Source organism: Pleurodeles waltl, chromosome 11 (assembly GCF_031143425.1).
Source record: "Pleurodeles waltl isolate 20211129_DDA chromosome 11, aPleWal1.hap1.20221129, whole genome shotgun sequence".
NCBI lineage: Eukaryota > Metazoa > Chordata > Amphibia > Caudata > Salamandridae > Pleurodeles > Pleurodeles waltl.
The window spans coordinates 631,770,802-631,796,506 of record NC_090450.1 but is presented as its reverse complement, the minus strand read 5'-3'; the positions used below and the strand labels follow the sequence as shown (position 1 = coordinate 631,796,506).

Below are 25,705 nucleotides of genomic sequence, written 5' to 3'. Positions count from 1 at the left end.
TGTCAGGAGGTTAGTCCTGACTGCCATCAAAGGCAGCTCAAGGCCCAGGACCTCGGCTGCTCTTCGCACCACCATGGAAAAGGACGCTCCCTCCTCAGTAGCCAATGGAGGGGGAGAAAGCATGCCAGTGTCAGGGGAAGTATCCAGACCACTGGCTTCACCCAGGTCTGTCTGTCATTCTGTAAGATCTTAAACCTGGTATTCTCTCCCATTCCTCCCCATACACCAACCTGTAAGAGTCAGGATCTAACATAGGGGGCAACACCCCTGTCAAAGTCGTATCCGGCTCCATGTATTGGCAATGAGGATGGGTTTGACGCCACCTGGGGGCACCGGCGGCATCGGGAGCGTGGATGTCAGAACCGGCGTTGAAGAAGGTCAAGGTGGAACAACCAATGCCGGTTCAAATGCAGGAAAGAATCCATGGATCCTATGGAGCTGAGGCCAAAGCTGCCGGCGCAGACCCGAGATGGCCTCACAGGGCCCAACAGCTCTCCAGTGGGGTCAGACTTTAAAAAAAAATGAGGTACATGGCCTCATAAAATTCTGAGTTGAGCAGGGTTCGCTACGGCTCCTGGAAACTCAGGAGAAGCGTGGAGCCGACCCAAACGCAGGCTCCGAGGATGGAGGACTAGAGCGGTGAAATGAAAGAATATTTGTTATTCTTCATTTTCTTCATGTGCCTCGACTTACCGGATTATCCCCAGGACTTCGAGTCGGACGATTTGGGGGGAACTGAGTGTTATCCACGATCCTGGGACCTTCCTCTTGATGGAGATCGGGACCTACGTGGAATGAAGCACCGGGCTGCATGGAGCTTTAGGGACTGCTCCTTCAAAGCCATGAATTTCGGAGCATTTACTGCAAATTTTACAAAAAAATATATATATATATATTGGGGGGTGGGGTAAGAGTATTCTTACCCTGGCCCCTTTTCTATTTTTTTCCATTTTTTGTAGGACTCGTCTGAAGCAGAGTCCCAAGACGGCTGCCAACACAAACCGTGCCAAAGATATAGGCAAGTCAAGAAACATGGTCCTAACTATAGCTACCTACTGGTGACTGCCAGAAGGTAATAAATATGAATATGTATATATTTCTCACTGAAATAAAAAAAGGTTACAGGGACATTATAGTTAGGTTCGGAATTTACTCGTACAAAACCATAGAAATTCAGCAGTTTATTTTTTTTCAGTTATTTTGTGTGTGTATATATATTTTTTTTAAACTTAAAGTAATTACAATACTTAATTCCAACCGCGATGCGCATGGCAGGGGTTGGTTGGAAGGCCAGGCCTTGCAGCCAAGCCCTTATAACCATCCAACCACCGTGCACGCCCTTTGGCTGTATGCAGCGCAGGTTTGCCACCGGGCCTACCTCTCTCAGTGGATCTGTGAGTGGGTGTGTGAGTGTCTGAGTGGGTCTAAAAGCGGATGTGCAAGCCTATGAGTGGGTCTGAGTGGGTGCCTGAGTTTCTGAGTGGGTGGGTGAGTGGGCACATGAGTCTCTGAGTGCATGTATGAGTGAATAAATTAGTGTATGAACGAGTGAAGTTTTTTTTTCAGATTTTTTTCACCTTTGCAAATATTTTGTGTATAACTCGCAGAAATTTGTGAAAAATCGCATATTTTCATGATTATCACATATGTGTTGCTAAATTATTTTAAATCTATGATTTGCCCCTCAAATACATCTATATCACAGCCCTGAGGTCAGGGTGCCTTCACTCTGACCCCTTATGCCACTTTCATTTAGGATTTTCACCCCTGGGGACCGTGTTCAGTTAAATAAACTACTGCTTGCTTTCTTTATGTCACAAACATCCAGTTATGTGATCTCCCCATGTCTTCTGCAACACTGACGGCAAGGAAACTGCGTCCTTGGGAGCAGGGAGGGGTGCCTACGGTTGACGCGCTCTTTGAAGACGGCACCCTCATGCACCACCAGAACTTCACAGACATTCATGGATTACCGGGAACACTTTTTTTTTTTAAACACTCGCTAGTATTGTTTGTTATGTTCAACAACATTGGGCACCAAATGGTTCTAAACCACCTACACATGAATTCATACATGCAATGCATGCCATGGGTCTCGCCGCCCATCTGATTTGTTGGCTACACCTTGTTTTGTGCACACATCTAATGTTCTCCTTGGCTCCTTTGCGGAACAGATGTGAAGACACTGCACATGACCTCCCTGACAAAGAGCGGGCCTCCCTTCTTGAGTAGCCTAGTAAAATCCCACGCAATTCCTGCTTTAATTTTATACAGTTTTCTATTCTACACAGGGCCTGTCTTAAATCCAAAAGATTACACTCTATATTCACTAGTGTGTCTTCAGCAGGCCCCCGCTGTTAAGCGCTAGATGTAGATGACCTACATATGTTGTGAACGTGCTCTTCCCCAACCACTTATTGGGCGGCATCCGTCTTGCTCTGTTCAACGAGACCACACTGGACCACTGGCATGCCGCAGAACATTAAATTTTGGGGTTATACCCTAGACCAACGGGTTCAAACGTGTTGGCACGGTTCGGTGACTTAGTGTTATTATTAGCAAAGTGTCTCCTTACAAGATGATGGAAATCACCGTTGGCGCCCCTGGTCTCACATTCGCAGAGGAGGTCATACGTTGGAGAGGAGGAAAGCAATGCCTTATGCAGAGAGTAAGCAGTCTGTGGAAATGACCATAACACTAGAGTGCCACACATTTGACACAGGCTTGGAGCACCTCAGGTTTTTTTCCCCACATGATAGATGCCAGTGTTGCTTTATTCTATTTCCCTTATCTTGTTAAGGCTCTGTTATTTGCCTTTTGACCTGCTGTACTACGTATATCACCTGTAGACTAAGCTCGATAACTTGCATGTTCTCTCAAAACATGCTACTCTGAATATGTCCCCGTTCAGTTGTGCAACATGTGTATCGAATGTTTCAATGTGATGGTGCCAAATTTGGGTAGGGAGATGTGTATGCCTATATTTTTGGATTGTACTGCTTACTTTTTCCTCAATATCACGTATATGTCAGACTGGGTTTCCGGTGTAATTTGTTTGTCATTTATTTGGTATCTATCTGTTCTCATTGCTTTTGCATTAGGGCCCAAAGATTGTTGATTGTACACTTTCTCGTGCCGACATGCATTGGTACACGTAAGCACATGAAAATACAATAAAGTTTGTGTAAAGAAAAAAAAAGGATGATAAAGAATCTATGTTCCCAGGGGAGAACAAATAGAAGAGGAAAGAAAGCCATCAAATAAGAAGCAAGCAAATGAGTGTGACAATAAAGCCAACCAATGGAAAGCAATGGGCTGGCTCTACGGACACTATGGGGCTGATTCTAACTTCGGCGGGCGGCGGAGGCCGCCCGCCCAAAGTTCCCCCACCAAAATACCGCTCCGCGGTCGAAAGACCGCTGAGGGTATTTTGGGATTTGCCCTGGGCTGGCGGGCGGCCGCCAAAAGGCTGCCCGCCAGCCCAGGGCAAATCAATTGAGAATTGAGCCGGCGTAGTGGGAAGGTGCGACGGGTGCAGTGGCACCCGTCGCGTATTTCAGTGTCTGCATAGCAGACACTGAAATACTTTGTGGGGCCCTCTTACGGGGGTAATGGCATGGGCCCTCTTACGGGGCCACTGGCATGGGCACTGCAGGGGCCCCCAGGGGCCCCGCAGCACCCCCTACCGCCATCCGGTTCCTGGCGGGAGATCCGCCAGGAACAGGATGGCGGTAGGGGGTGTCAGAATACCCATGGCGGCGGAGCGCGCTCCGCCGCCATGGAGGATTCTGCAGGGCAGCGGGAAACCGGCGGGAAACCGGCGGGAGACCGGCGGTTTCCCGCATCTGACCGTGGCCGAACCGCCGCGGTCAGAATGCCCTGCGGGGCACCGCCGGTCTGTCGGCGGTGCTCCCGCCGACCCTGGCCCCGGCGGTCTCAGACCGCCGGGGTCAGAATGACCGCCTATGTTTTTTGGTGTGGTCCAAAGAAGTCTTTGAACAATAAAAGCTGTTTCCAGGCGTGGCCTGAAAATCGCCCAATGATTACCAAACAGCTCTCCTAACTGAAAGCCATATCTATAAGTTTAGTTAATGCTTGCGTATCCGTCCTTTCTCCCCCAGTCACTGTTTTCCTATCTTTCTCTTACTTCTTCTTACTCCCTCTTCTGATTACTTCTATATTTTGTTTTCCGTCTGAGTCTGATGAAAAATGAGCATAAGCCCTGGTCCCTAAAATGACTACTGGTATCTACCATCTGCAACCACTGCCACATTTAAGCACTGTCAACATATATTCAACAATATGAACCAATGGATTATTCTGCTCAGATTGTACCCTACAAGACTACATCCCTTTATCATGTGAAATGGCTAGACCGAGGTGGCAGGCATGTCAGGATTGCGCTCAGCAGTTGTGACAAAGGCAGTCCTCGACTGTGTGGACTTCTATGCAATTGTACTTCTTTTTCTGATTTCCACGGCACCCACTATGTTTATCCCTTAGTGATCTCCAGAATTTTGAAGCCAAAAGAGGGGGGCCATTGCATTATGTTTGTTTCACAAGTAGAGCATAAGGGTTTGCTGGACTAGGCGTATACACAAAGTGTACAATCTTCCATAGTGGAGGGTGACAGCTGCCCTTTCACTCGATTTTGGGGAGACAAACTGTTAGTGGAAGCTGTATGATAATTGGAGTCACAGACATTTTTTGCCTGTACTTTCCAGAAAGGTGCATAAAGGCCCTCTTAGTAAAAATATATTCTGTTCCCCATAATCGGGGTCTTTCAGTTCCCCAATAATGTGCTGTGTGGTTGTGTATAGTATGCATGGGTACCACGTGCTGGAAAAAACGCATACTCCTGGAAGGCAAAATACATGCCACACACTGTGTAGTAACATTAAAAAAAAGTTTTGCCACTTCTATCTTTGAAAGAGCACCTGAGGCTTTCCCCACAGATCATCATAGGAGGTTCTTCCGAGACTGATTTCTAGTCTGCAGTCCACAGATCTGCCTATAAAGTTATTTCACAGAGTGGTTTGGTTGTTTGGACACTGCAGTCTACTTGCTCAACAACAGCTTATCGACAGTTGGAATACCCATCCTGAAATTTCAAAATGCAATCCCCCTTGGCCATTTGGTGCCCCCCATCCCTTTGGAGTAAGAGTCCTGTGAAAATGCCAGCAAAGATGTCCCCATGCCATGTATAGTTGAGGGCCCAATGTGAGGACAGCATACCTTCTGATTCAGCACCTGCTTCTCAGTTTTAAGTGCTCTCAGTTTTAAGTATTGATCCCCAAAGTATCTTCTATTAATCATTTCTTCACCTTAAAGCTTTCTGCCCTCAGATGAAAAAATCATTTGTTTCACTCATGACACATATTGTTGCTGTTGCCCTCCGAGAGCAACGGCGTGCCTCTCTAATCTTACCCTCTCCAAAACTGTAGTGAGGCCTATGACAACGGACGCACCCAACTACTTTGACCTGCCTGGAAGACAAGAAGTTGAACTACTCAGATGAGCTGCTCTAATCTTAAGGGCAAGAACAAGGGTCCACTGACTGGGACTTCTGTTTAAGACAACCTAATGAGCCTGGAGTATCTAGAGTCCAACTAGCTTGGTCTCTACCAGAGAGCTTAGATAAACACATGCACCTTGAATGGGTTGAGGATGTGCCAGAGACACGAGCAGATAAAGCTTGCTGATGAGTCTGCAGTGCCCCCTTGACCTACCCTGTCTAAACACCTACTCACCAACCTAGCAGACAATAACTAGATCAGTGATTGAGTGGCAGATAGGAAGTATGACGTGAAAAGGTTGTCCATCTTAGTGGAAGCCTTCATCACCCATTTCAGAACCCAAAGGGACCTTTCACTCAAGACCCTTAGGTGTGCTGTATTGACTAAGACTGACCATGATGTGCCTAGCATCATCAAAACCCACGATCCTAAGACGTATGGCTCTTGTGTTGTCACATTTTGAAGGACTGCAGAATATATAATACTGCGCTAGGCTGCCCCTTTTTTCCTCTTTTGTGCAAACCTGTCCCGTGTACGCTCTCCCCAGAGCAGCGAGCAACCACCACTGAATAAGCTTGTACCAACATACAGGCTCCCTAAAGACTCAGACACCCTGGGGTGCCGACTGTGAGGCTGCATCCTCTTTTCAGACGCCATTGCTCACTGAACTGGCTTGGGACCAGTTTGAATTCTCTAAGCTGAGCTGTCCATGGTAACCTCTATCACCACTATTACCTCTATTACCACTAACAATAAAAAAAAACACACCCCACTGTCTGGTCTTCTTCCGATTACCCCATGTCAGCCAGTAGGTAGCACTCTTATGTTGTTTGGGATCCACATTTCACTTCTCTGTGCTGACGGAATGCAGACGTATTCTAGTCCTGCAGGTACAGTTATTTAATGAATGGAGTGAAACAGATACAGACTTGTATAACTCTACGTGGAGCTTGAGATCAACTGAGAAGAAAAAGACAATGCAGTTTGAAAACAGTCTACATCAGAAACTGCTTGACAGGCAAAACCATAAGCCTCGTGGTATTATCTGCTTTGAACTAGGATAACAAATGGGGTCATTTATCTACCCCAGAAGGGACAAGTATTTTCTAATTGTTTTTGTTGCTACTTATTTTAGCTGCCCCGCTTTTCTTATGGCCCATGCATTTTATAAAGTAGTGCGCAGAATGAACTCTACTTTGTGATTGCTGGGTCAAACTAGCCCGGTGAAAGAACAAAGAGCGAAACCATGAGCCACTCTGTAACAGCAATCAGTAAGCACTTTTGTTATTCATGTCATGGCTGATAGAAAGTATCAAGGAAGCTCTCCGAACTACGCCTAATTCCTCAATTATGATTAGGGATCACACCCGGGACATTTTTAAGGTGAAACGTCTGCCAATACCATGTTGACAATCGTGTATTTCAGTGCACTTTAAAAGGGTTTCTCAATATAAATGCAAAATTCGAAATGTAAAAGATATTCAAAGTGACCAACTGGCCCAATGTCACAATCCTAAAAAGCTACACAGAGCGATTAGGAGGCTGTAATTATGACGGAAATATCCATTTTTCACAGACTGCAAAACGTTTTATACATTTCAGAGTTCTGTGTGAAATTTGAATTTCTATACAACTGATTTTTTTTTTTGCAATAAAAGCATTATTATATGTCCTACTCAACTTTATTCTATGAGCACAGGCTTTGTTTGACAAGGAGTGTAGCATATTCGCCCTCAGCAAAGTCTATGTCCCTCCAGCTGCACGTAGACCTCACCATATCCCCACAATGCCCCTGTAAGTGATTGTTTTTCCCTCCAAGGTACACATGTTGTGGGGCGTCAACCATTATTAATGTGCAGAACGCCAGAATACCAACCGGCCTCAAATTATTCAAGAAGCACAATGTTGCCAGTGCCCTGAGGCTTTGTTATTACTAAATTAGCCACATCAATGGGATTTGCCAACACTGTCTGTGGCGAACATATTCATATACATTCAAAAATATTATTCTCTGATGTATGGAGATAAAAGGCATGGTCCAGATGCTCATGATGCCCACACGTTTAAAATGTTAACTTAAATAAACACAAGACTTAATCAGCGTGAATGATGCCAGTGTAAACCTACTGATGAATGATAATAAAGTCCAAAGATTACCAACACGTCTATTTGACACTGTGGCTCTCTATTGGTGAGATATTATAACTGCTGCATGATGCACTTGACTTACTGGAAGACATTCCCCTTGCACGCGGCCACTGCCTCATTAAGTTTCAATGTGGTGGCCATCTTAGATGAGGCAACACCATTCTAAAACCAATGGAATGTAGTTTCACCTTGCACGCATTATTGGTGGCAGGGTACAGCACAGGGGAGTGCTTGGGTGGAAGCGTGCTGTACTGCAACAGGGCACATGTAACAAGTGTTTGGTGTTGTAGGTGAGTGACTCAAGGGGCGTTCTCAACCTACCTTGGAAGGTTAATTCAGCAGATGAGCTATACCGTACCACAAAATGGTAGAAATAGAAAGCTATAGCCTTCAGCGGGGGCTAATGGCCTCTCAGGTGCAAAATAGGTCTATAGATAGAGGCAATATTAATTCATATGTTGAGCATTGCACGAGAGAGCGCAGATGATGTCAGGAAAGAAATCTGTTTCAACCTTTCACACCCAAGAACAAGCACACACACAGCAGAACGTGGCTATGTTTCAGTAAAAATAGGAAAACTGGAGGCTTCAGAAGCACAATTTTGTTCTCATCTAATCTATGCATAAATGATGACTCCAGAACCACCAACCAATGTCCGTTGAGACCTTAGTTTTCTGTTCCACTCTCTATTACCTCCAGTTTTACTAATGGTTATTACACTGTACATGACAGCAGTGTGTTCTACATTTCAAGACCGTCAATTGGCACTATCAATGCAAACTCCAACTGAGCATTGGAAGTTATACAAATGTTATGTTAAGTCATTATTACGGTCATGTCATCAAATGAGTATTCCATTAAGCTACTTCAAAAATAATATAATCTGCTTTAGAAACGAGATCGAATAGCAGCCCCTTTAAAGGTAGAAATCAACATACACTTGTGCATTTCTTCCTAGCTTGTATGTTTTCTTCCTAACGATAGTGGGTACCACCAAACCCAACACGCTGTTATCACAAAACGACTGGTGGGGAAACCTCGAAATCTGCTACTTCTTTCTTAGCTGCCGACTGTCAACCTCCACACAGAGTGCCAACAAAGTCAGGTATGTTCGACACTTAGACGAGCCCCTAAGAATCTTCATGCAACTGTGCATACTTCTAGTTCTTAATTGCCACGGATCAGAAAACACATTTCAAAACAGAATCTTCCTCTTACTACAAAAATGCTAAGGGGAGAAAAATCAAGTAAAAACAATCAGGGCAATGTGCAACAGAAATAATGCCTCCGTCCTGACTGTCTTATAAATGAGAGAAAACACAAGATAGTGTGGACATTCAATACAAGCAATACCATCAGAAAGGCAGGTAGAATGCGTTAGTTATATTTTGAAACCGGAGAAACACGCCGCGCTCTCAAGTTCCTGATTTTGACAGTCGGACTCACCATCAAAAACCAAAAGAAAAAACAAATGACCGATTTCCACCTGTAACCCTATGTGACGAGATCTCTAAAGCAATGCATTCTAATGTAAGCTTGGGGTTTCTGATAAGTACTGATTCCTTGCCCGAGTACTCCTTCAACCGTGGCCTAAACTCTAACCAGCGTGAGCCTCCTGTCAGTCCCAATTTATTTTGCTATGTTGAAAAGTGAATTTGAAGAGACTTTAAAGGAAACATGGGATTAGACTTTTTAGGACACTATACTGAGAGCGAATGAATCTACTTAAGTAAAGAAGCTGCAAGGGTAGCACCTAAGGTGTATGCAAAATGACCGCCAGCTGCAAGGTCTGCTCAAAGCAACAAGAGGCAAATAATGGCTGTCTGTGAACAGGCCACCACTTCTGATAACAGACTTTGCCACCTGTGCACTGGCTCCGACACTTCTGTTTCTCTCACACCAATCAAGAGTGCAACATAACATCACCGGTGGACTACTGGTCCTGAGGTTTAACTCAAAAGGTATAGTATAGTTTCCCCCTGCATGTCACTGCGTCGTAACGTTTGAAAGAGGTGGCTCTCCTAGGTCAGGGTTCTGCAAAGTCGGTCCTGGAGAGCCAGGTCCATGCCAGTTTTTTAGCATATCCACATTTAGAAAAATGTAGATTTCTGAAACATCTTGTTTCTAAATGTGGATATGCTAAAAATCTGGCATGGACCCGGCTCTCCAGGGCTGACTTTGCAGAACCCTGTCCTAGGTGATAGAAAGGCCCTTAGAAGTCAATAGCAGTGCAACAAGTACTTTTTCAACTCCCCAATCACATTTATACTCAAGGAAACCAAAAAACAAATGTGGGCAGAGCCAAAGTTCCCCTCTTGCTCTTTTTCTGGTTATCACAAAGGGTATGGCAATGATCGTGCTATCAATCCTGAATTAAAAAGCAGCATTTGTCAGAATAAGAAGTGATAGGAAGAGGAAACAGGTAGAAGACAGTTTCTGCGGTAGCACCCTGTGACATCTGAACTATTTGCTGTTTCAGCTGTGAGAGCTTTACTGGCCACAGATCAGTTGCAATCACCTTTTCCATATGCTCTATTCTTTTTCATGTATTGACAACAAACAAATTGTTCTAAATGAAGCATGACTATGAAGGCCCAAGTGTAGTAGTAAAATGTCTTCTCTAGTCCCATTTCACAAACACCATCAACAATAATTGTAATAGCAGCTGCTACCGCTAGCTTGCTCTTTGGTAGCCACAGTTTAATCCTTTTCTGTACATGTTCCCTTGGTCCGAGGAGGTAGAAGCAGGAGCAGAAAAAAACAGAGCTCAAAGAACCCTCTTTATTTCCTGTCATGTCCACTGCTTTTCCTTCCCTTAGTGACTCAGCCACAAACTGGAAGCCAGTGTGGAGGCAAGAGTGGGACATTGGGTCTACACGGTCATGCCAATGAGGGGCAAATGGTGCTTTGTATCAGTTCTGCTATGCTGGGAACTTGGTGAATCAACACCTTTGCCACAGCCCTTTTTAATGAAGGTTTTAAAGTAGCAGCATAACACTGTGCCCTCTTGACGTGTGCGCACAAGAAACCCCCATGTGGTTAATCGAGGCCTTTTGATCATCATGACCTAAATACCTCACCTTGCAGTTTATTCACACTATACCTCAGCTATATGAAGCCCCTATGCTGAAAACATAATCATATCCCATAGCCATATTAGAGTCATGATTCACCTCATACGCCTGACTGTCTGGGGATCACCTTTGTGTATATACAAGCCACGCTCCTATCCAACTTCCTTTCTATGAGAGGTCGGCCTCCATATTGCAGTAACATTAGAGGCACTCCGCTCACATATATATATATATATATTCATCAATAAGCGAATGCTTTTGATCCCTCTTGTGCCAAATTATGTATGATGGGGTACTATGAGCCAATAACAGGCATGTTTTTGGCCCAGCCCATTCCTATATAATTAATAATATGCCAGTAATGGATAAATATCAGCTCCACACTTTTTGTCACTGCCTGCAATACGCACAATGGATATAATGTCCTTTGAATTGACTGCTGCAATGTGTCCCTCAAACCATGGCTGTCATTTCACCAAAATGCCAGGAGAAGCGGATGAAACATGAAGCACCTTCTGACTTCTAATGACATCACAGGCTTGACCCCATGTTCCATCTTCGTCCACTCAATAGCGTCCTGGATTATGCTGAAGGGATAATGCAGTGCTTTAAATGGAAATATAGAAGTGCAGGTACTCACTATTTAGAGTACCCTGTTTGCTCCTGAGAAGTGCCGGTATGCTCCCATTGTATTGCAACAGTGCTGAGAAGTGCAGGACGTCTCCCCTTCCAATTAGAGAACTGCAGGTGCTCAGTACTGGACAGTACCTACCCGTTTAGAGCACTGCGCTAGTGGTACGGTAAGATGTCAAAACTACAAAGTGTAAACAAACTCCAGATACCACATTTACTTTCTGTTCCTGCTGCTAACCTTCACGACGTCCAAGGGTAACAAAGACAGAGCCAGTGGTGCTAAAGGGCAAGCAAGGCATTCGTGATACTTACGCCTCAGTTAACACACTGTGGGACTTTCAGAGCGGGCTAAAAGAAGCAAGCCCGTGAGCTAAAACGAACTGAGTGCACCCATCCAACAAAGAAATCTTTGCACTGGCTGCCAGCCAAGAAGAGCGCCCTAGTTCAAACCCCCATTCTTTCTATACAAGGCACTACAAGGCGTGCTTCTCACTGCCATATGAAAGTGGCAATAGGTCGTCTTGCACCTTGGTATAAGATGACTCCATTCACAATGCACCTTTGAGACTCCTACAGTCAAACTTCAGGAAACTGTAAATAGGATTGTCTACGAGGACTTTGTGTCTTCTTTCAGAATTTTTTAAAACATTGCTGTTTAAAAAGTGCAGCATATCTCACTTCTGTCATTTCTAAGCGCTGTATAAAGACGTATGCTAGCTCTTCTGAATGTATACTTGCTGCATCATAAACTACTATTGTTAATCCACCCCCCTTCGCAAGTCCTCAGGGTTTGCTGCGAATATTTACTAAAACACATCAAATACAGAACTAGTTTATCAACCATTTACATTTCCTCAGGCTTTGAGTTGCTCTGAGTGTGTTGACTAATACTAACTAGGTCTCAGTGCATAAAAAAAGTAAATGAAATATTCCTCTACTTATGTCCAAGGTGGTTCGGCTTTTTGCCACAGACCTCATAGAGTATGAGAAGCAATCTATTATGCCCATTACCATCTTTTTTCCTTAAGGTGCCAGACCCCCGCCATTTGTCTACAGGATTTACTCTGGTTTCATCACTTCAGATAAATTCACTCATGAGCAGAAATCTATGATATCCTCCGCCCATTAGCACGATATAGGCGGACCCAGACTCACCTTCATACATCTCCAAAATGTGAACGGTGTCTCCAACCTGCAAGGAAAGCTGAACGTCTTCTGTGGCATCAAAATTGTAGATTGCTGAAAATGAAGAGACAAGAATACAAAATTAGCAGAGCTGTGAAGGCCCACAACAAGTTCTTCTAGTGTATAAAGTCCACTTAGATCTCAGCCACACTGAATTAAATCTTTTTACAGTTCAGATCTCAGTCTCAAAAGGTTTTGAGGGCTTTTCCGTCCAGATGTTAAAGAACTACCTAGTCCTATTCTTCCCTTGATTTGTATTTGTTGGAATATATATTGTTAGATATGATAAAGGTTGAGAAACAATCAAACCTGAGTTCTTCTACTCCAGACTTCTTCACTCAAGCAAATTGTGTCATCCTCGGCTAGCAACTCCATCCTGCGCCTAAGCTTCAGCAAGTTCACCATTTAAGTGGTATTAAATATTGATTAAGACTGTAGCAGCTACTGCATTAAAAATCTTGGTAGAATATTGCGTTTTGCTTCTCCTGTGAAGTTTAAAATTAATTACATCTGGACTTTGCAACCTGACATGTTTCTACCTGTGACAGTGTGTGGCTCCAGTCCACTACCGTATCACGCAGCACTGTATTGTGAATTTACCTAACCTAAGGATGAATCTCTTCCAAATAAATTTTTGAACCTCAGCAGCAGTCAACATTATTTTGCCCACTGTGCCACCTCAATTTGGACATAGCCATAAGCACATCAGTTTTGATCATGCTCCAACCTTGTCAGACTGTAAGCTCAGGTCTTGGGGTTCTTGTACTCCTGTTCAAGGAAGACCTGGCAGTTCAGGATGAATTGCTCAGATTGCAGCAGGGCAAGGCTGATTTGCATATGGCTGGGTCTAAAAAAAGGTGCCATGGAAGGCAAAAGAACAATAAGTTGGAATGCTACCACGAACAACTCCCATTGGTTAAGCTTATTGCAAGCTTTCTTTCATCACCTTTTGTGTGTTTTATCAAAAATGCCTATCATGCATCACTAGAGGTGTTGCTATCTTGATTTTTTTAAACAGAAAAACAATTTCTAAATTTCTGGCCATGCATAGGCATTCATGCTGAAGCATGCATTCGGAGGGGGCAAATAAATAAAGTACTGACAGAGCCAAAACTTTCAGGCTTCACTAATGATCGTTTCTTTCTTTCTCAACCTTGTCTTGTTCATGGAGTTAAGTAGGTGACATTTCTTAATTATAGTTCTTATTTGTTGATCGCAAAAAGGGGGCTTGAAGTTTGGCAAAAATACGTGAAAGAAGACATGCTAATATTGGACATTATTTTGGTAACAAACAGGGCAGACGAGGAGGCAGAGAGGCACTGCAACTCTTGCTTGAGTGTTAAACTAGGCACACCGAAGGATGGCAGGTGGGTTGAAAGGCTGGTAGGTGACGGAAATGCATGGAAGAGTGACCATATTTTGAAAACCAAACTCGAGACATTCCACAAACAGAAGAAGGACTACAATATTGTATCCCCCGAAGGACATAGAATAATTTAATTGACAGAGCCAAACACCACAGAGGGTACAGACAACGAGGCAATAATGGGAATAAAATCAAACTTTTAAGCATCGAGCCATCTATATTAACTGAATTGCTTTCTGCACCGGCTGCCACCTAATTTTGGGCTGGAACACACGAGAACTTGCCTCCCTCTGTGGTCAGTCGACCTTCCACTGGGCCATGTGGCGAATGCATTGAGAATTTGGTGGAACTGAGGGTAGAAAAGAGGGACAGTCCCAACAAACCCGGTCTGCCTGACTATCCTAATCAGTGGCGCTAGTAGGAAGGAATATTGCTCTGCCTCCAAATTAAAACATTTTACGACTTCCTTAAGTGTCCGAGTATACTGTCCTGGTTCCTCCGACATAATTTCCAATCCTCCACCTAACGACAAAAATGCCAAAACAAAGCTAATGCCTGGCCACACATATGCCAGAATAAGTACTACAAAAATGCGAGTGATAAACCATGCCCTAATATTAATTGACATTTAGGACTACAGTTACACGAGGTACAGCAATTCTTGTCAAAAAGCTCTGGTGACTAAATAAGGAAGTGAGTGAGCAGTAATCACGCACTGAGCAGCGTTTACTGTAAGCAAACCGGCCGCGTATTGCTTCCGGAATGAGAGCCAATACAAACACCGGCGTTGCCGCAGGGAAGCGCGCGTGACAAGGAAACCCGTTCAATGCAAAAGAAACAAGAGGCGCTCTATTGTGACACTCCACGGGATGGTTATAATCCCTTAAACGAATTTAAACAGGATGACGGAACGGGAAAGGCACTCGGAGTGTGTAAACCAAATAGCATCCATCCATTCAAGGGAAACACCGAGAAAGGGCAGAGTTAAAGTGGATGTGGCATTACAGCCAGACTGCCGGCTTTGGAACTAGGGAAGCAGGTACGAGTCTCGGCTTCGGCTCTGGGCAAATCACTCAAACCCCCCTGTCTGAAATAAATATGTGACCTTGTGTAAAGTAACTGGTGCTCTTAGAAATAACTCCAATACCTTCGAGTTCGCGCAATAGAAAACTGCAAAAAACACAACGTGGATGTGTTATCTTGTAGCGCTCGTGACCTTACGTATTGCTGCGGCAAAACACGCGTCATTTCATTTGCAGTGCCATGGGGCACTGCAAATGAAATGACGCGTGTTTTGCCGTTTCTTAACTAGATGTTACACCATTCATCAGAGAGTGGAAGGCTAGGTCGGGTTTGAAGGGATTTTAACACTTGACCTACGGGAAGCATTGTTCTTAACTCGACGGGCTTCTATTTCCAAGTAGGCCGTGAGAGCTGGGGCAGCGTCAGCTGCATATTGAGCAACATCTCGCATGCGACATCCTCTGCTACAAGCCCTACCGGCCTAGAGTCATCCACCTCTTAGGAAATGGACTAATTTCTGCCTTTGTCAATCCCCATACTGGAAACGTGCAATAAAATTGAGATTCCCTTCTAGGCAAAGTTACTTTCATAAGTATGTCTTTGAGATAACAAGGAATTCTATACTGACACCGTGTACCAGCCTCGAACGTGTCGACCACCCTACTTCCCTCTCACTAAGTTTAAATCACTGGCTACCTGTAGCTGGTTGCAGTTCATTGCCGTTCCGGAAAGTTTCGATTTGAAAGAGGACAACAGCAGGGCCCAGACGAACTCAACTCCATGTGCACCTCAAACTCCCATCTCATCGCACTGAATATACACCATAAGACCTCACTCGTTGCCCACGTTTGTAGCCTTGGTAACGCTGCGGACTCCTGCTGCGTCACAAACACTTACCGTCACGTGACTTCATTCATCACGTCACTAATGTCATATAGGCCCAAGCAGTTGAAATGGCAAACCACACTGTGCACCTGTCACATCCCTTTCTACGATTTTAGTTCAAAACGGAAAAAAACCTCTTGAAATATCAGCAACCAGTTGAAGATTTCAATAACGTGCTTTGTACTTTCAAATATCATATTTATACACACATTACCATTCTTAATCTGGCAGACTTGCATTTGTTATTTTTAGGTCCGGTTTTAGCCAAGATCTTGTGGGATTACTAAAATTACATGTATAGCAGACTTTCTTAAATGGGCTTTTAAACAGCTCTCTTGACCCATTGGTCTGTTATTGTGTCATTCACATTCGTCTTCAGCTCACTACAGCATACAGCAAGTGACGGGTGGGTTACTCCACTTCCGTCCATGGTTAAGCTCCATGTGAGTGGCTGTGGTGTGCCCCTTGTGAAAGGGGAGAACGCTATCATAGTATTTTCCTAAAGATCCAGCAAATACTACGGCAATGTGTACTTTGTGGTACTATTTTTTGCTTTTAGGATCTCTATTTTTAGATCAATGGGGACCCAGCAGGTTCTCCAACAACAGTGTTGCAAAAACATTGCTAAAACAAAACAAGCACTTACAAAGACAAAGGGCTGACACATATGCCAATTTTTGCTTTCATCTTTTGTGTCCTCGAGGCTCTACTGCCACTGCCTTTTCACATGTGCCGCCCAACAATTTCCACTGGCTGGTCTGAACTTAGAGTTGGAACAAAAAAATATAAATCAGGAATCTGCCTGGTAGGCGAATCAACCATTGAGTTTCAATTTCTTGCAATGGAAGTCATTTAGTCCACAACCGTTTAGGCAAGGAAGCATTTAGGTTTTCAAAAAAGGAGAAGGAATGCAAACATTATGGCCAAATAATTTTAGAACTTCGACTGAAACGGAAGCTCTGCCAAGACCAAGGTGCCCTTTCAAAAATGAAAATGCTCTAACCGTTTACTAGGTACCTCAAACCACTCCACGAACTCAATATGGTTCCTGTTGCAGCATTTCCCCCTACCACGAAAGTTGCCAGGAGAATCAAAAAGTACAATGACACTTGTCACCTTAGCCACCTCAGTGCACAATAAAGATGGGGGATCAGCTACTACAGTTTTCATAAACAAGATTCATCATTTTAAGTGTATTTAACGTTTCCATGAGGGGCACTAACTCGATTGCATTGTTCAAGCTTAGCTAAATCAACACAGTAGCCACAAGATTGTTTATAGCTGGGTTACATAAGATCCAAACACAGTCGAAAAAAATACAGCCTGCATCACGAATAACACTATTCCAACCAGATTCAACTGACTTTGCTATCTCTTCAATGACAGTTCACAAATCTATATATCTTCCCAAAATTAATTTTAGTCTACTGTCTATAAACCTAGATAGAAATGACATTATTGTGGGACAAAAAGATTCTCAGAGCGGAAATCTGTGAAGACCTGTCTTAGGTTCCCTAAAATCAAAAGATCTGGATATTCTATGTATTTGCTTTTACCTAGCACTACTTCCAGTATGACCCACCAACAATTTAAGTCTCTAATTAGCACTTACATACTTGAGGATTACACTATCCACTGTGTACTAAAAACATAGCCAGACACTCTCCGAAGCAAGCCTTCACTTCCATAGATCAGCATGCTATTGTCTAAAGGGGTCACTAGGTCCTGGCATGTCGCACCTATCCTGCATCCATTCTACTTTCCACTGCATCCCATTTTTATTAAAAAAAAATCTTTTTATTTAACACCGCGTGGCATACAATAAATGTAAACAATGGAAATTTGACATGATAGTTAGTGTACGGGTGTGACGGAGTACGGAATCTTTCCAGGACTTTTTGCCCACAGATCCTTTCTAGCACACTTCTACCTTTCCTCCTCTCGCCAAGGCTGAAAAGTCCAATCTCTACCTCACTTACGGCCATCCCCCCTTTTCCAGCAACCTCCTCCTACTCATGTGCCCTGAGTTGCGGTCCATTGTCCCCATATCTTGTCCCATTTCGCTGGACATCCCCTACTTTTGTAGACCACTCGCTCGGACCCACAGCACCAGTCCATATCTGCCACCCAATCCACCCCCCTTGGTTGATGGTGAGCACCCCATGCCCTGGCCACATTCCTCTTGGCCACTCCTGCTGCCAACCTCAGCCATACCAATTGGGATTTTTTCCACAGTTTCTCCTGGAATCGATAAGAGCAACCACCTAGGGTCTATCAGTACTAGGCCTCCCACCAACCGTGACATCTCATCCACCACTTCCCACCAAAACATCTGTATCTGTGTTCAGGACCATAGTATGTGATAGAATGTACCCGGTATCTCACACCCTCTCACATAGAGATCTGACTGGGTGCGCCCCATCCGCTGCAATCACACCCTGGAGAGATAGGACCTGTGCAGTATCCAAGTTGCACCAATCTAAAGCGGATTCGAATTGCAATTTTTCTAGCGCTTTTCAACACGTCAGCCAAATCATCCTCATCCATGGGACCTACGTCCTCCTCCTATGTCACCTGCAGTTGTTCGTTTGGATGGGGGGAGTTGTTGGACAGTTTCCTATAAATTATTGAGATTGCCTGTTCCGGCAGCGGTTCTGTGAGGATCCTGTCTTCAAGAAGCATAGTGTCTTGGATTTGTTACCCCACATGTATGTGGCTACGCAGCGCATGGTTCAGTCACAAGTATCTATATCTTTCTGCATCCTGTAAGGTAAACTTGGTCTGTAGGTCCTCAAAAGATATCATAGCATTGTTTCTCCATACGTCTCCCAGGTATTGTATCCCAATCAAGGTTCATCTTGAGAACCCACGCAGCGCACACACTTCCTTTAGAAAGTCGCCCGTCCAGAGTGGGACAAGAGCCAACAGCATCTCCCCCTCCCCGAGGTGGCGACTTTCCTCTCTCCATGCTCGCACCACAGTTAGGATGTGAGTCGGTAGGTCCCGGGCCCTCCGCCGGCTATTTAGGACTTTCTCAGAGCCCGAGGCCCCCCCATTGCTGCCCTATTGACCCTATAGGCTGGCTCCTCGGGTCCTGTGAAGGCCCATTCGTTGATCACCACTAGCTGGGTAACCCAGTAGTACATCCTAGCACCGGGAATGGCCAGTCCTCCCTCATAAACCCCCCTCTGAAGCTTCCTCAGCACTATACGGGGGGACCCCCCCCCAAAACAACAGCGATCTAAGAGCCTGGTAAATTTTTTGAAAGGCCCCGTTACGGATCGCAACCAGGGTGTTCTGAAACCCGTGTAGCAAGCAGGGCAATGTCATCATCTTGTACAAGGCTGCCCTACCCATTAGTGTCAATGGTAGTTGTTGCCAATGTTCTACATCTCTCTCTAGCCTTTCCACCTGTGGGGTCAAGTTCGCTCGGAGGAATTCTTGCAGGTCCCTGGTAATGTAAATCCCATCGGTATTTGAAGCCATCGGGTGCCACCGGAATGTCTGCCCGGGGAGGCATCGGAGTTGCCCCCCCACAAGGGGGTACAGTAGGGTTTTGTCCCAGTTAATATTGTACCCGGAGTAATCTGCGAAGGTTCAGAAGATTTGTAGTAGCCTGTCTATGGAGCGAGCCGGATCCGTGATGTATAGTGAGATGTCACCCACCTATAGAGAGATACGCTCCTTCCAACACCCCACCTGGTATTACCCAGACCAATGGGTCCTGCCAGATCAAGGCTGCGAGCGGGTCTAGGGCCAATGCAAATAGCATAGGGGAGAGCAGGCATCCCTCCCTTGTGCCACTATGCAGTTGAAACGTGCGGGAATTCACACCATTTACTTTCACCCTCATCAGTGGTTTCTGGTACAGCAGCCTAACTCAGGTACAAAATCGTGGGCCCAATCCCAGTCTGGGAAGTGTGGAAAACATATATCCCCGTTCTAGACTGTCAAATGCTTTCCTTGCTTCTAGGGCCAACAAGGCTGCCCGGACAGCGCCTGTGTCATGTGCAGCACTCCGTACAGTCCACAGATGTTAAGCCCGGTGCTTCTTCTGGGCATAAAAACCTGATTGATCGGGATGTACTATGAGGTGATCACCGTTTGCAGCCGGGTAGCCAGCACATTGGCCAATACCTTTGCCTCCACATTCAGCAGGAATATGGGCCTATATGATGCGCATTGTGTTGCCGGTTTCTCCTCCTTAAGAAAGACCACTATAGTTGCCGTCCTCTGGTCTTCCGGCAGTTGCTGCGTATAAAGAGTCTTGTGATAAATTTTTGTTAGATGTGGGGCCACCCTGCTTTTCAGTCCCTTATGAGGCTCCACTGGGAGCCCGTTTGGGCCTGCTGCCTTTCCCGCCTGTAGGGCTCTGATTGCCTGTCTTACCTCCTTGGCTGTCAGTTCTCCCTCCAGTGACTCCCTTTCTACCTCTGTTAGGGACAGCAGGGCCACGTCTTTGAGCAAGTCATCACAGTTGTCATCTGTCAGTAGGGTCTTTGTGGAGTATAGCTTCTCATAGTAGCAGGCGAAACCCTTGGCTATTTCTGGGCTTGACCGTTTGGACCCAGCCAACTGGTCCACTATCTCACATACCCGTTTTTGATTTTGGTCTCTGTTGTCTAGCCACGCTAGCAGTTTGCTTGCCTTATCTCCAATATCATATAACCTCTGTGTCACCTGGGCATATTTCCTGGCCTCGTCCTCCACCAGCTCACGTAATTCAGTTTGCTTCTCTATTAAATGCCGGCGGAGCTCTTTTGACCTGTTACCAGGTAGCTCGGCGCGCCTACATCCCTCTCCAAAGCCACAATTTGTAACTTGTTCTCCTTTTTCTTATGCCTATGAAAGGACCGCCTTAAATGCCTCCCGGAACACGCAACTAGAGGAAACCGACCCCACGTTTTCTTTAAAGTAGAGGTCCGCTCCTTCCTGTAGCAGCTCCTCTATTACTGGGTCCCTCAAGTACCATGGATCTATTTGGGTATGGTGGCATAGTCACTTTGCTGTCCCTTTAGTGTTAGCACAGCTGGTGAGTGGTCCGAGATTCCTTGCGCCCCATGCCTGGTCTCCCCAAAGTGACCTATGTGTTGACTATGGGTGTATATGTGGCAGAGTAGTATGTATATGCCCTCTCATGTGTGTTTAGCGTCCTCCAGATGTCCACGAATCCCATCACTTATACAAACTATTTCAGTGGTCCTCCTTCGCTGGGGGAACTAGTCTGTCTGTCCACCTCTGTATCTGTCACCGCATTCATGTCGTGCCCCCCCGCCCCATGATGAGGATCCCAGCTGGCAGTTCCAGCATCTGAGTTCCAATTTCCAGCAACATCACCTTGTGCAGGCGCGGCGGGATGTATACTGAGCATATATTTAGTGTGAGCCCCTCCCACTATCCCATGACCGTGGTGAATCAGCCCATAGGATCTGCCCAGGAGCGTACTAGTGTGAATGGAAGTGTCTTCCTAAGCAGGATGCCCACCCCCCTGGCATCCCAGTAGTATCCCGGGTGGACCACCAGAGTGTATCCGCATCTGTTGAGGGCCTTGTAATTGTTCCCTCTAAGGTGAGTCTCCTGCAACAAGACTGCGTCTGGTGTTGTTCGCCTGAGGTGTTGTAGAACTATCATCCTCTTAATTTTGATCCCCAGCCCACTGACATTCCAGGACAAGATGCTCAGTCCATTATACACACTACAAGCCATGGTATGCCGTCGGGTTAGTTGCTATATCATGCTCTCCCCAGTCATCAGATCTCGGCCTCTGCGGCTGGGAGCCCTCTGGGAGCCCCGTTTCCCCCATCTCAACTTTTGTATGCACACTCTATACATGTAAACTTGTTAGCGGCCCCTGTTGGACTCCCTTCCCCCCCTTTCTACTGCCCTGCCCCACTTGACCCCAACACCCCGTTTCACAACTTGGCAGAGTGCCTGTTGCCCCAAACCCTGCAAACCAATTTGTGGGTGCAGTCGGCAAACCTTAGCAGACGGCCAGCCTCAAGTCTCCAGCTCCTATCTGACCCAGTTCTTTAATTGCTGTATGACCAGACTGACGGCAGGGTTCGACATTTGGTTTCGTCTCGAGGTTTCAGGCCAATGCCCCGACTTCCCTTCGGGCTCAATCCAACTTTCCTCCTGTTGCTTGGCTTAAGTCCAGACCCTCTGGGCTAGGCATGGATCGGTCCCACAGTCCTTCCCGTGCATTTGGACTGCCCTGGTGTTCTGTACTAGACCGGATGAGACTTGTCAGGGTGCGGCTCGGCGTCTGCCTCTCTCTCAATCGACCTTGCCGCTCACGGACCCTAGGGCCGCGCCGTTCCGTCTTCTGTCAGCTCTCCAGCCAGTCCCCTGTTTCCTACAGAGTCTGGAAGAACCAGGACCTGCCATCTTGCACTACCTTTAGTTTGGCCAGGAAGATCACCATGTATTTTATGTCATTGGCCAGAAGGGCCCATTTGACCTCCTCGAAGTAGCATCTCTGCCTCTGGACCTGAAGGGTGAAGTCCAGAAAGAAACAGATCAATGTGTTTTCCCATTTCACATCCCCCTTTCTCTGGCTGTTTGAAGAATTGTGCCGCGGTCTCTGAAATTGAACACTCTAGCAATTATTGTTTGGGGGCGGCCCTTGTCAGAAGCGGTCGTGCCGGCACTCTATGTGCTCTTCGATTGTAAAGTAGTTGGACAGGCGTTTAGGACCCAATTTGTTCAGGACAAGGTCTTCCACGAACAGTTCTGTACAGTGCCCTCTGGGATGCCAGTGTTCCTGATGTTGCAACGGGCCCTACCCTCTTGGTCCTCCAACTTCATCTCCATCTCGGCCTGTTTCTTTGTCAGGTCTTGTACTTGTTTTTCTAGTTGTTTGTTTACGGCCTGTAGTCCACAGATCTGCAGCCCATAGATCTGAACTTCTGCTGTGGCGACCTTGTCCGTAACCTTGCAAAGGTTTGCACACAATAAGTTAACATCCAGTGTCGACGCATCGATTTTTGGCTCAATGTTGTTCCTTAGAGCTTGTATGGCATCCATGATTTCCCGCAGCGAGGAGTCTCCACTCCCTGGGCTTTCCCCTGTAGGATCTGGTGCAGTCCTCACCGATCCCGTTGTTGCAAGCAGAACCGTGTACTTGTCCAAACTATTTGTTTGCGTTGCTTGTGGGCCTCGGTGTGTCCCATTTTGTCAGGGTCCTTGCGGGGGTGCTCTATTGATCTCTTTGCGGTTGGTTACTACACTGGTTGACATGGGTTGGGTCCCTGGAGGGGTGCACATCCACTCCCTCCCACCTCCCCCTCGAGTGCTGAAACTCCCTCTCCTCTTTCAAGCCGCCTTTCAGCCCTTTCCAGGCTTCTCCTGGTGCCCTCAGCCCGGTGCGATTTCAAGCACTGGTGTATGTTTTGCCCCGGGACCTCTGATTGTCTCCAATGGGGTGTTTGCTGTTGGGATCGCTGGCCTGTCCTCACTGCCAGTCCTTCCCTTCATAACAAAACTACCCGACCCCCCACCTGCGCCCTAAAAACAAAAGTACTCTGACCCCCCACCCCTAAAAATAAAACGACCCCAACCCACATTCCTTAAAACAAAACTACCCTGACCTCCCTACCCCGCCCCTAAAAACCAAACTACCCCGATACCCCCACCCACCCTGAGCCCTAAAACCTTCCCCGGCCCCCACACGTGTGCTAAAGACAACCGACCCCCTACCCCTAAAAATAAACCCCCCACCCCTAAAAACAAAATTACCCCACCCTCTCCCCTGCACTAAAAACCAAAACGAGCGACCCCCCTCTCCACGCCTAAAAACTACCACAACCCGCACCCTAAAAACAATTACCCCGATAGCCCCACCCACCCTGAGCCCTAAAACCTTCCCTGAACCCCCACCCTAAAAACCATCGACCCCACACCAAACATAAAACCACCCGCCCCTAAAAACAAAACTACCCCGACTCCCCACCCATGAAAAACAAACTACCCCAGCCTAAAAACAAAATTACCTCAACCCCCACCCCTAAAAAAAAAAAAAAAAAAAAACGACAACCTCCCCCACCCCTAAAAACTACCCCCAACCCTGCCCCAGACCCATTTACTTGACCGCGTCCTCTCCCGATACACTCTCTTTTTCTCTGCATTAACCATGCATATACGTTGTTCAGCACATGCGTGGTTAAGGCAGAGAAAAAGGGAGTCGTTTGTGCAAGACCTAATTTTGGGGAAAATAATGAGGTCAAAGGAGGACTTGGGAAACTGAAATTTGTTAAAATTATGTGACTCGAACTATGCCTAAGAATTTTGGCCTTTTCTCCTTCCCTTCGTCTCTCCTAAGAACAGAGGGAATACTTTGTAAGTCAAGCATAGCAGCATGCAAACGCTCCTCTTCTCGACATGTTGTAATCTATTCTGTGGGCTTCAACCACGCCCACCTCACGCTCATCTCTTTAATTCTTCCTGGGCCTGCTTTTCGAAAATCCTTTGATGTTGTTGGTATATGCTCTTGTTTGTCGTGCCTTGAAGCAGTTTTGTAACCACCTTTAAGATTGATCCTGTTACATGGATTATTGCACGATCGGTCAGATACCTTAGTGTGGCAAACTATACATATTTGTTTTATTTTGTCTCGCCGCTTCGCGCTCATGGCAGTATGTGTTTATTTATCTTCCTTGATTTCGGGCATCTTGCTGTTTCTTTGCGATGTCTGCGGGGTCTTTTTTTTTTTTGCAGTTTTATGTAAAGCAAACGCGACACAAAGGTATTGGAGCATTTTTTTTTTTTGCAGTTTTATATAGCACATGCTCAATACAAAGGTATTACAACACTTTACATGAGCACCGATTAAATTACACAAGAACACATATTTTTTTTGTAGCAAGGGGAGATTAAGGGGGTTATTCTAACTTTGGAGGAGTGTTAATCCGTCCCAAAAGTGACGGTAAAGTGACGGTAAAGTGACGGATATACCACCAGCCGTATTACGAGTTCCATAGGATATAATGGACTCGTAGTACGGCTGGTGGTAAATCCGTCACTTTTCCGTCACTTTTGGGACGGATTAACACCTCCTCCAAAGTTAGAATAACCCCCTAAGTGATTTGCCCAGAATCACAGGATGTTGAGTCTGTGCTGAGACTCAAACCGTGTTCCCCAGCTCCAAGGTCGGTAGCTCTGGCCCTTACCCAACATCCTTTCCCCTGAGTTCTTTGTCTGGTGTGTGTTGGGGCAGTCTGGGAATAACACATTTTGTTTACATACTGCTTTGTAATACAGGCTTTGCCATTTCATTGCGCTGCAAAGCAGGTGCCATTCTTAACAAAATCGCTATAATTCATTTGCCTCGACCTGGCAGAGATGAAGAGGAGAAAAAGTTATGTCAGGATTGTAATCTGTGACATTCTCATTCTGTCAAGATCTTTGCAGTGGGTGCATTAACGAAATGACTTGAGTAGAGCTTAACACTAGGCAATAGCATTTGCTTTTAATAACCTCCGGAGGGTCACCAACCAAGCACAGAGATTAGTTCTAGGCAAGAAAATGGCTTAAGGTGTTGTCTCCAAAATTGAGAAAACGGAGTCGTGACTCCACATTCAAGCACTTCACGGCCTCAAGCTTGACAGCAAAAAGCATCTAGCCTTTGGATGTAAATTGGGCATCTTCAAATAGAGTTCAGTTAGTGCGAACTTGATACAAAGGTATTCCAGTGCTTTACATGAGCACTGGTTACATTACACAAGAACACATTCATATTTTGTAGCAAAGGGAGATTAAGGGCCTAATTACGACTTTGGCGGAAGAGATAACTCAATCCCAAATGTAATTGATATCCCGCCTGCCATATTAAAAGTTCCATTATATCCTGTGAAACTTGTAACATGGCGGACGGGATA

At 45.7% G+C, this 25,705-nt stretch overlaps 1 protein-coding gene across 1 annotated transcript in view; it reads right to left on the bottom strand.

Moving 5' to 3' along the window:
- The window catches only part of DOCK5 (dedicator of cytokinesis 5), a 799,955-nt gene that overhangs the window by 607,435 nt on the left and 166,815 nt on the right, over nucleotides 1–25,705 (bottom strand). The window contains exon 2 of the mRNA XM_069214140.1: nucleotides 12,527–12,610. Coding sequence (XP_069070241.1) covers nucleotides 12,527–12,610 — 84 coding nt within the window. The remainder of the gene's footprint in view (nucleotides 1–12,526; nucleotides 12,611–25,705) is intronic.